General features: G+C 36.9%; 1 protein-coding gene across 2 annotated transcripts; it reads left to right on the forward strand.

The window, feature by feature from the left end:
• The first annotated feature begins 1,544 nt into the window (after window positions 1-1,544).
• Window positions 1,545-9,013, forward strand: LOC110875811 (putative casein kinase II subunit beta-4). 2 transcript variants are annotated; one of them, XM_022124013.2, is made up of 5 exons: window positions 1,545-1,962; window positions 3,430-3,648; window positions 6,956-7,065; window positions 7,150-7,315; window positions 8,480-9,013. In XM_022124013.2, exons 1-5 carry the CDS (start codon window positions 1,761-1,763, stop codon window positions 8,608-8,610), a joined length of 828 nt encoding a protein of 275 aa, XP_021979705.1. In that variant the 5' UTR covers window positions 1,545-1,760; the 3' UTR covers window positions 8,611-9,013. The 2 variants fall into 2 exon arrangements, with proteins under 2 accessions (XP_021979705.1, XP_021979711.1); XM_022124019.2 differs by having other exon boundaries at window positions 6,959-7,065.
• Window positions 9,014-12,181: the final 3,168 nt, after the last annotated feature.

Here is a 12,181-nt window from a genome sequence, read left to right on the forward strand (position 1 = left end):
TTAAACCTTCGTTCCAGAATAGGGGACCAGTAAAAGCTATTTGCAATTTATTTCAATTAAGGAATTATACTTGCAAAGGTAAATACTTTTAACTTATTTTCCGTTATATGGGCTTGGGTTACGGTATTTAAAATACCGCTTGGTCGGGCAATTGACCCCAACTCATTAGTAGTTGGGTATTATCAATGTGACCCGTTTAAAAACTTGTTTTGTTGGCTTGACGCCTTTGGGGGCTTAATGACCATGTCCCGGATATCCTTGGCAGCATTTACGAATGGCCACGACCTCGACATCCGGGTGTAGGCGTACACCCGACATTATGTCCATGACTATAAAAGTGTAGCCGTTGGTTACCCACCACGGTTTTATACTATGTGGTGTGTCTATTAAACTTTAACCCGGCACGACCCGGGCGACCGAATGCATAGTAACATGTAATTCTTTACAAGATTTGATTATAAATTATCCCAAGTTATAAAGAGTTTGTGCCTTGAGCATTTAAACCAATTTTATCAAACATTTTACAAAAGTGTCAGTTGAATGTATTTACCAGTGTAAACTGACGTATTTTCCCCAAAAGACTAAATGCAGGTACTATGCGTAATTGGCTGGGATTTCTCCTTAGCATCATTAGAAGTCTCGCAAGCTTAAGATGCCTGAAGTCTGTTGAACTGGGGCTGGCAATTGGGTACCTGTTAAGACATGATTAGACCTGTTTGACTGAAAAATACACCCTTTGACTTTTTTAATTTTTAAAATAATTAAAATTACAATGTTAGGATCTATCATTTATTCATCTTTGTATATAAAACATAAAACTGTTTTATAAACATGAGGTAAAAAGTAGTTAAACGAGTCGTAATCATGTTTGAAACTTATGTTGTGCGCGCCGTCAGAAACCTGTTAAACCTGTTAAAACACGATTTGCCAGCCTTAGTTGAACAATACTTTTGCTATTATTATTGATCCCTGTGGATTTTACTTTCAACAATGGTGATACCTTGATATACACTTAACGTTGAAATATATTTTATCTTTATGCTTCCGCTGTGCATTCATATAATTGTGTGGTTTGACTATATTGTTGCCAACTACGTCACGGTAATCCCCCACCGGGCCCACCGGTGAGACACGTGGAAATCGGGGTGTGACAGTGATTTTGGTCATTTTACCAGTTTAATCCAAATGTTTCATTTTTTGCCTGTGGGTCCAAAAATGTTTCATCTTTGCCATTTTAGTCAACCGAGTTAACTTTATCCATTATTTCTTTTAACAGGAAGAGCAATTCGATTATTTTATATGGCTGAATTGTCCTTATAGTTAACAGAATTACATATAAAATGACCGAATTGCCCTTCTCGTTAACAGAAAAAATAGATGAAGTTAACCGAGTGGACTAAAATAGCTACGGTGAAATCTTTTTGGACCAAAAGATGAAAAATGAAACCTTTAGACTAAACTGGCGAAATGATCTAAACCATGGGGACTAAAATAACATTTAACTCAAAAAAATAATAAAAAAAAACTAGAAAAAAATCCCCGAAAAAAAAATAAAAAAAATATCAAGACAAGAGAGCTCCACCCACCTGGTCTCTCTGGATACACCAACAACCCTAATTTTCTCCGTCAATTCCCCCTTTCTTTCTTTCTTTCATTTTCATTTTCACATAATAATAATCGTCTCTCTCAATTCCTCTTCATTTCATCCCTTTCTTCTCAATTTCCAACTTCACCTCTATATATATATATACCATAGGGATATGGTGGGAAGAGGAGGCTCATCGTTGGATCGTAAGCGAATCAACGATGCCTTAGATAAGCACTTAGAGAAGACCACTTCATCTCCTTCAACTTCTAGGGTTTTCAAAGACAAACTCTCCGTACCTTCAACTTCTGCAGCTCCTGCTTCTGCTAAATCCTTTCAACACCCTTCATCCTCCGCCAAAACCAACGCCTCAGATGGTCGGTTTGTTTGTTTTTCCTTCTTTCTTTTATATTAGCTTTGTTTCGTACAAATTTGTTTGTTGTTTGTGCTTGATTGGTTTTTAGATGAAGTAGGGTATTTAGTTGTAGAATTTTTTATTTATTTTTGTTATAGTCAAGTTACAATGTGGCATTGTGGCTCAAATACAAGCTTTTGATTTGGAATGTAGCTTAAAGATGTCGGCACTAGCACTGGCGGGGTGTTACAGTTATGGTATCAGAGCTCGGGCTCTTTCTTGTCGAAAAGCTTTTTTCTTTAAAACAAATTTGTGGGGTAATGGGTAGACAACGTGTTATAGTGACCAACATGACTTCACGATATGAGCAATGCAGTTAATATCGGTGATATATCGGTTATATCCGTCATATCGGTCCCTTGGTAAAATATCGGTGTCAAATATCGGTCAAAGTATCGGTACCGACATTATCGGCGATATTGACCGATATTTGACCGATATAACCGATATATCACCGATATTTGAACGATATAACCGATATATCACCGATATTTGACAGATATAACCAATATATCACTGAATTATTGGTGTTAAATTGCTATATATATAAATTCTGCATTATATTAAAATTACCGATATCCCACCAGTATCTCACCGAGATAACCTATATTTCAAATATCGGTCCTTTACTGATATCCGATATTTTACCGCATTAACTGCATAGGGTATGAGTGATTTGTAGGATGGAACGTAATTGTAACACTTTAGGCAAATCCCACATCGTTCTGTTTTGTTGACATGAGAGATATTGGAACATAAGGAATGTCTTCTTTCAAATATCATATCACCAACATGTAAGAGAACTCTATAGTTTAACGTGATCGAGTGGGAGTTTCATCAATGGTATGGTGACTTTGTTGGAAGTTTCCACTCGGGCAACCCTTGGTTTTAAAAAGCGAGAGGCGCACAAAAGTGACGGGGTCTAAAACCAAGGCGCGAAGTGCAAAAGCGGCGGGCTTTTCGTACCCAAGGCGCAAAGTGATTTTATAACTTTTTATATATATCCCATAGGTTTTTAGCATCCCTTATTCATAATATAGCTATAAATAAGGTTTATATATTAGTCTACCTATAAATACAAGCCAAAAAAACCTATTGTACAGCAGTTTGATGCTTAAAAACAGTATAAAAACACCCTATGTACATGAGGCGCGCGCCTCAGGCATGAAAAACCTTCAAAAGTTGCGCTTTTTTGGGGCTTTTTGTAAAAGGCATGCTTTTTAAAACCCAGGGGCAACCAAAAACAAATCTATGAGCTTCTTGTGTGCAAAGCAGACAATATTGGTGGTGCTAGGCGTCAATTTATTATTGTAATGATGTTGCTACGAATTAGCTTAATTACCAGAACATACATGTCTGCTTGGTTCAAAGTTGTGATTTTTCATTAGTAGGTATGGTTTAGCGATACGACCTCTATTTTGTTTTGCAGAGGAATCTGAAACAGACAGCGAGGAATCTGACGTTAGTGGTTCCGACGAAGAGGATACTTCTTGGATTTCTTGGTTTTGCAACTTACGTGGAAATGAATTTTTCTGTGAAGTTGATGATGATTACATCCAAGACGATTTTAATTTATGTGGATTAAGCAGTCAAGTTCCTTACTTTGATTATGCCCTTGATTTAATTCTCGATGTGGAGTCCTCTCATGGTAAGTTATGTGCACAAGTTGGTGATATCATTCTTTAGTGTATTGCACTTTCTGTCTTTTAAGTATACAACAATTTCAAGTTATGTTCTTAAACTAAGGTATTTACAACAAACGTGCCCCTCACGTGATGGCATAATGATCTTCTTACATTCACAGTGTTCTTGTTATCTACCATAATCAAAATACTAAAACCCAAGGTTTAAAAATGGAAACGAGTTTCGAGGCGTTTTCCCTTCACCTCACGAGGCGTAAGCCCGAGGCAGAATTAAAAAATAAATATAAAAATTATATATCTTATAAAAATAATAATACTAACTAAATTCATCATCAAATTCATCAAAATCATCAAAAACACACATAAATTGCTTGAAATTGACACAAAAGTCAAAAACAAATATCAGAATTCAGAAACCCCTGAGGCGCAACCTTTTTAGCGCCTCGGTCTCTCTGAGGCGCACGTACAGTAGAAACCCCCTGAGGCGCGCCTCAGAATCGTTTTTTCCGGCCTTTCGCTTCGAGGCGCACGCCTCAGCCGTTTTTTAAAACCATGACTAAAACAAATAAATTACGGGACTCCCACCAACACATATCTGTTACCTGCCACCACTCTTTCCCATCTTTTCTAGCGACCCTCCTGCAACCTCCGACCATCTTTTTCGGCCAAAAAACCATACACAAATAAACATCCGACCACCTAATGTCGGTTCTTTGCACCCCATATCCCACCACCCATCGTCACCCGCAATTGATTTCCACTTCACCAACCTAATCTGCCCATTGATGAAGAAACCTACTATCTGCAATGTCCTCTGATTCCTCATCCGCAAACTGAAAGCATTAATCGAAGGCCCATGCTTTTAAAACAGAAAAAAAAGAAGAAAATACTGAATCACTTTCATAAAGAAAGTCCTCGTTGTTATCTGGATTATCGAGACTTAGGGACTGTTTGTTTACCTCTTAATGAGGCTCTTAATGGTTCAGACCTCTTACTGGTTCAGCACTTAATGGTTCAGACTGTTTGTTTCGCGAGCAAATGTCTGAATGGTTCAGGCATTTGCCTCTGAAAGGTTAAGCATTATACTTTGTCTGAATGGTTAAGACCGCTAATCTGAATTGATCAGACGTTTGCCTCTGAACGGCTAAGCATTATACTGCCTCTTAATGGTACATACCTCTTACTGCTTCAGCACTTAATGGTTGTCAAACAGCCCCTTACCCTCTACCGTCTCTCGTCTTCATGAACCCTCCTAATCAGGCCAGTCCCCTTTTTTGCGTTAACCAATGTTTGATCTTAAAATCCTCAATTTTTTGTTTGATCGTAAAGCTTGGCTCAGAAGATTTTAAGGAAGAATAACCGACTTGGGTTAGATTTTTGGTTCTTCAAACGCATGTGTGGATTTTGCTTTCATAAACTTAACCAGTTATGTTTCATCAGCCAAAGAAGGTGGTGGTTTGAGGTTCTTCTTTAACTTCTGTTTTCTTTTTTATCTTCATCACTTCATTGATTCGAGGTACTTTTTATGCATTTAACCATAGTTGCCCCTTATCCATCTCCTCGGTAGCAAGCAGCTGCAATATCCTTTGTGGTGGATGGTGATGGTGGTTGGAAAGTTGCCGGCGAGTACCTCTTTTTGTTTGTTGGAATGTCTTCGGCGTGGTGGATGGTGATGGTGGCCAGCAAGTGACTATTTAGAGGGATGCACAAGATAGGGGATGAGGTAGAGTTGGTAATAAAATTACTATTATGCCCTCACGTGAGTGCACATTGGTGGATTTAACTCTAAAACTAACCAAGTAACGTGCATAGAAATGTAAACATGAAGGACATCTATTGTAAATACGTTAGTTTAAGGACAAACCATGAAACTTGATGTATACTTAAAGGATGGAAAGTGCAATTCAGGGGCTGTTTGTTTACCTCTTAATGAGGCTCTTAATGGTTCAGACCTCTTACTGGTTTAGCACTTAATGGTTCAGACATTTGTCTCTGAATGGTTTAGCATTATACCAAGTCTAAATGGTTAAGACCTCTAATCTGAATTGGTCAGACATTTGTCTCTAAACGGTTAAGCATTATACTGGCTCTTAATGGTTCAGACCTACCTCTTACTGGTTCAACACTTAATGGTTCAGACCTCTTATTGGTTCAGCACTTAACCATTCAGAAGTTGCCAAACAGCCCCTCAGTCTTATCATTCTTTAATATTTCATATTGCTGTAATTTTTTTTTATTTGTTGGGTTGGGGATTTTTGCTCATGGCGTTTTACACTCTTGAAAACTATCATGTTCTAGTAACAGGTTGATGGGGGTTTCTAATATGTTTTTGTTTGCTAATCAACACGACTAGCCTTATAATCTGAATGTCTCCAGTGTTGTTAATAGCGATTTTGGCATTGCGTCTATAGGTCGCAATCTGATGGCCTTTAGCGTGGCGTTGCGTCTATAGGTCGCAATCTGATTTTGGTGCCTTCATAGTGTGAAAGTAGCGTGATTATAGGTTTTTATGTTTTTTTGTTTTAGTATAAAATAGCGATAACATATGTCTATAAAATAGCAGGATTTTTTTTAAATATACATACGTAAACAGCGTATTTTGATAAAATCTGAAATACAAACATAAAATATTTCCAAAATTTTGTTTTAGCGTGTCACTAAACATAAAATAGCGCCTGCTATTTCATCGCTATCGCCACGTAGCGTGTAGGTAGCTTGTCACTATCGTCCGCTATTCGCTATTAACAACTATGGTCTCCTCAACTTGTAGCCAAGATGGTTGATATTTAAAGCAGTATATATCAATGAATCTTTGTACCAAATAGAATTCATCTTCATTTCTCTTTCATACAAACAACTTTTTTTTAACAATAAACGAACACCTTGGTTTTAAAAGGCGCGCCTGATGTGTGGGGCGACCAATGAGACGGGGAAAACACCTTAGGGAGGGTGATGCGCAGTTATCCCATGAAGCGGTGCTGAGGTGGCCGCTTTGCATGAAGCATCGTTTCTGGCTCCTTCTGAAATTGGCAACCTTTCGCTTGTACATTAAAGGGTTTTCTTTTTTTTTTTAAATCAGTTTTTAGCGTTCAAGGATTCAGACATTTGTAAATATTATCTGTAATTAGTTTATAAATACTGACACCTCACATACGTGAAGCTTGCACCTCGGCTTTTGGGACCTAAACATTATGGAATACCTGTGCCTTTTAAAACCAAGACTCGCATGCTACACACTTGTCTCAAGTCCCACTTCTTGAACCCATCTTTGTTTCTCCTTCATGCTAACACTTGTTGACTGTTTATGCAAAGGAGATATGTTCACTGAGGAGCAGAACGAACTTGTTGAATCAGCAGCGGAGATGTTGTACGGCTTGATACATGTGCGGTACATATTAACTACCAAGGGACTTTCTGCGATGGTATAATAACGTGACCGCACTTTTGTTCTTCTTATTTTATGATTAAATAGTTTAACGTATATGGATGTTTTTGAAATTCTGCAGTTGGATAAATACAAAAACTATGACTTTGGACGGTGTCCAAGAGTTTATTGCTGTGGTCAACCTTGCCTTCCCGTTGGTCAAGCGGACATACCGCGTTCAAGTACCGTGAAAATTTATTGTCCCAAGTGTGAAGACATCTACTACCCTCGATCTAAATACCAAGGCAGTATCCTCGCATTACATTACACACACACACATATATAAAGGGTAAGGTTCATGCGAGAACCACCTTTATTGCGAGAACCAATGTGAAAACAACCAAAAATACCTAAAAAAACCTAATCCCCCCCCCCCCCCCCCCCCAAAAAAAAAAAAAAAAAAACCTAATCCCCCCTCCCCCACCCCCCAAAAACCTACCCCCCCCACCCCCACCCACCCACCCACCCAAGCTAAAATGCTAAAAACTAAACCCCCAAAAAACCTAAAAATATAAAAAAAACACACAATTTTTTTTAATATTTTTTACATTAAAATTGCTACTTTTAGTAGCCAAAATTTTTTTTTTTGGTAACGAAATCCAGTGATTTTTTATTAAAAATATTAAAAAAAATTTTTGTGTGTTTTTTAGCTATTTTTAGGTATTTTTGGTTGTGTTCACATTGGTTTTCGAGGTTCTCGCAATAAAGGGTGGTTCCTGACGGATCCTTCTCCTATATATATATATCGCGTGAATAAATTTGCTTTTTTTGTAAAGTTTATATTGGTTTATACAAAGCTAGACTACTAATTTTTTGGAACGAGTTACGTTTTTAGTCATTGAACTTGACACTCTTTATCATAAGAACCATGTTACCTTAAACATCTTTAAAAGAACCTTACATTTGCAAAACATGCATTTTATGTGAGCATTGTACTTGATCTTGATCTTAATTATATAACCTTATGTAATATTTTGTTGTTTATAAGTTTTTATTTATAAATTGCTCAACTGGCTGGGACATGTGTAATATATACTGCATACAAATATTGCATATATGCATTATACGGTACAATGCACAGTACTACCCATATGTTGTATATACTGCGTATATGTAGTATATTGCATATATGTAGTACTCCACAATATATCGTATACAACATATACGCAATATATGTAGTGCTACACGTATGCAATATATAATACACATGTCCAATATTGAGTTTTGTAGTTTCTCACAAAGAAATAGTTTTCTAATGATCCAGTCCCATATGATCTATGAGGAAAACGTTTATAATATTTTTCAGTTACGACCACAAAATCCAGCTTTAATTATCTTTTGTTTGTTTGTTATTCTATGCGAATAAATAGTTTAATGCAAATGCGAATGTTCTTTTTCTTAACCGGCCATAGATATTGATGGTGCTTATTTTGGCACCACTTTCCCTCACTTGTTCTTGATGACTTATGGCCACCTGAAGCCACAAAAAGCAACTCAAAATTACGTCCCGAGAGTATTTGGTTTCAAGCTCCATAAACCGTGATAGTGGGTCCCGCCTACCAGACCCTATTGCCCGATCTTTGATTCTACACACGGTTCCATCAAGCCAGGTTGGTTAAATTACAGATTTGTCGAGTAAAAGGCAGAAACTTGATTATTTGGCAAATAGGGATGTTTTCTGGCCTGTCTATTTTTGAGCAAAAACTTGTGTTGGGAAAGTACTTGAGAACATGTTAACATAGTAGTTGCAAGTCAACTTTTTATTTTCTTTTTTATTTTTTATAATTGGTTTGGAAATTTATATGGAAATTCACGTGGCCTTGTAGTAAACTAGTAGTTGTACTTTGTTACGGACTTGCTAACTTTGGACGGGTTATTTAAAAGACATGTTCAGTGCCGATTATGATATATTTCGGTTCTAAACATGGGCACTAATTCTGAAACTAGAAGGTTAAGTGTTGGTTTGGTTACGTTTCATATGTGGTTCTTACACACACACACACATTATTTTGGTTTTGTCAAGTTTGAGCTATAGATTTACATACTTGCTCAGAACTTTTCTGGTGGGATATTGAAGTTAACAAGTTGATACGAGATTGACTTTTCATATTTTTCGATGTGGGATTATCACGTATCGATGATATGTTGTTTGTGTCGGTTATTGGTTCTTGGTATTGATACCACATTAGATTTTCCAGGTTTCAAATTGGTGTTTGCTAGCAAATTCATCGATTATTTTGCATTTCTTCATTTTAGAAACAATGATGTTCTTGGATACACGCATACAATCGTAATATATTTTCCAATTTACAAGATTTCTTTATATCACTTTTGGGATAATGAGGTCCTTGGCTATACATATTTCTGCAGTCATCTGCCAAAACTTCATATTTGGACATTCATTTTTTTTTTGTATCTGCGTGGCTTTGTTTTAAGCATTTTGTTAGATATATATCAAAAAATAATATCAAAGCTTAGAATGTCAATAGTATGTGTAATTTTAGAATGTTAATAATATTATGTGTATTATACTTATTAAGGTTAAAATGTTATTAAATTGGCTTTACAAACCTACATAATAATCAACATCCTGCTGCAACGCGCGGGTAACATTAACTCGTTAACATTGAAATATTAATCGATTGAGAATAATGATTTCTGGAAATTGTTCTTATTTTTCTTAGACCAAATTCGTAAATCGTAATATACGATTGCTTATTTTGATTTATTACTTTCGCGTCATTAACAAACGACACAAACAATTGTAGAAGCAAGAATAACCGATCCAACATTAATCATCTAGCATATTAAACACATTTAGAAATACGTATACTATGATCTCTTAATTGAGTTATCTTTTGCGCACTATAATATACCTTAAAAACCATAAGGCTAGAGGGTATGGTGATGGTCCTCCAAGGGAGGATGATCCGCCACGTAGGCGCCACGTCATAGTGCTCACAAGGATGGTCACTAGAGGGTATGGGAGGATGATCCTACCCCACCACTTTTTTTTATTTTTTTTAATTTCTATGCCCTATGTACAAGTATTGAAGCCTAATGTACAAATCCCATTCACAAACAAACAAACAAATATACCTTAGCAGCCTAATGGTATGTCTTTACTTTAGCAAATATACCTTAAAAACCATAATGGTATGTCTTGACTTTAGCAAAATAGCAATATCACAAGGTTTCACTATGTAAATCTTCTAGATGCAAAACATATATAGGAAGCACCGTGGATCCATCCACTTTAAGTCGTCTTCATCTAGCATACGACATCATTTGTGAGTCATATTGGGGTTGGTGGCTCAGTGGGAGAAGCAAAGCTTCTAGAAACACCTAAATTGAGGAGATCATAGGTTGAAGTTCTACAAGGAGTAGGAAATGAAATTTGCCGTTAAAAAATAAAAATTGTAAGTCGGTGATAAGTCAACACACACATTATGTAAGGGGTCTACATAGTGTGACTATGGAGGAGATGATAATTATGGAGGGAACCAAAAAAAGCAACGATGGATAATTATTAATGTTAATGGAAATGTCAAACAAATCAGTCCACACTTTTTTAATACATTTAACAAAAGTCATGTACCACCTCAAAATGCATTTGTGTCCAAGGTACACATTGCATTATCATATGCTTATCATTTCCTCTTGGCAGCTTGTAGGTGTGTCCGTTTTATTCAATACATGAACTTATGTAAAGCCTCAATTGGATCCAAATGATACAACCAAAACATCATAACCACAAACGGTTGTAGAATTTTATCTCAATGTAAAGACTTTGATGAAGGGATTGCAATTGATGGTCATTAGTAATCGTATGTCCATGCCCGTTGGGTACCTATGTTTTATTACTCATTGGGTTCGTCGGTATCTGGTATACTTGTTTATGATCTTATGTGGTGAAAAAAATGCCCATTACTCAGAACTTGATCTTATACTCACCTCAAAATCAACTTGAAGTATCGAATACTAATACACACTTCTAAAATTCTATAATTTTAGTAATTGCAGGTTTTGAAAATTTTAAGATTATACTATTTAGCATATTTTACACTAATATCATACGTGGTCTCTAACCCGTAACATTTTTAAAACTAATATAATACATGGTTCCATACCTGAATGCCCATCCTAAGTAATTTTAGATTTCGGTTTTTTACTCATGTTCGTGTTATTTAGTTATTTACCATGAATTATCTGCTATAGACTAATTGCTAGCTACCGAGTATCCATGCACAACTCCAAAATTATATTAAACAATTTGTTTGCTTTCACCCTAAATCACTTTCCTCTTGTTTGAAATCAAAATCCCACAAGTGAAAGAATTTATACTTTGCATTAGACTTTTTTTTATTCTTTTATTGGTGAATAATTTAAATGATTGTATATTTCTAGAGATCTCATGTGGTATTTGCTTGAAATTCTTTTCATATATTTAATCCCCTTAACTTCTTCATCAAGGATTTCTTCACTTATAATATTATGGAGATCATTTCTTTGATTACTTGAGCGATTTGATTACTTGCGTATATGTATATATTAATCTTTTTCCTTGTTAGGCAGCCGCTAAAATGAAAACCACCCCCAGTTGTAAGAACTGTGAGAACCACTCTCCATCATCTTCATCATCTTCAGCCTATTAACACCACCGTCACCCATTGTCTTCAAGATTTGTTCAAGAGTATGAGGGGGCTCTCATTCCTCTATCATGAAAATCTTTCACCACCATCATCATCAAGATCTGATGAAGGGAAGGAGCGGGCGGTTCCGGCGGTGGTGAGGAGTGACGGTGAATGGTGGTTGGTGGCGGGGGTGACGGTGTTGGTTGTTTATAACTTTGGGGTTGGTGGCAGCGGTATCTCCGGTGGCTCTCCGACAACATCTTCGGCCTCCCTTTCCTCTCCGCCGCCCTTTTTTTGCGACCGGTGTTTGGTGGTGGTTGCAATCGGTTTGGTGGCGGACCCTTAGGCGGTGGTGGTGGTGGGAGTAGAGGTGGGTGATGCTGACGGCTCCGACACCACTGTAAGCTGCCGTCAGGGTCCGCCTTGCCGGAAAAGTACGGTGGTCTCGGTGGTTTGGTAGGCTTTCGGATTTTTTTTTGT

The sequence above is a fragment of the Helianthus annuus genome, chromosome 1 (genome assembly GCF_002127325.2).
Source record: "Helianthus annuus cultivar XRQ/B chromosome 1, HanXRQr2.0-SUNRISE, whole genome shotgun sequence".
Taxonomy (NCBI): domain Eukaryota; kingdom Viridiplantae; phylum Streptophyta; class Magnoliopsida; order Asterales; family Asteraceae; genus Helianthus; species Helianthus annuus.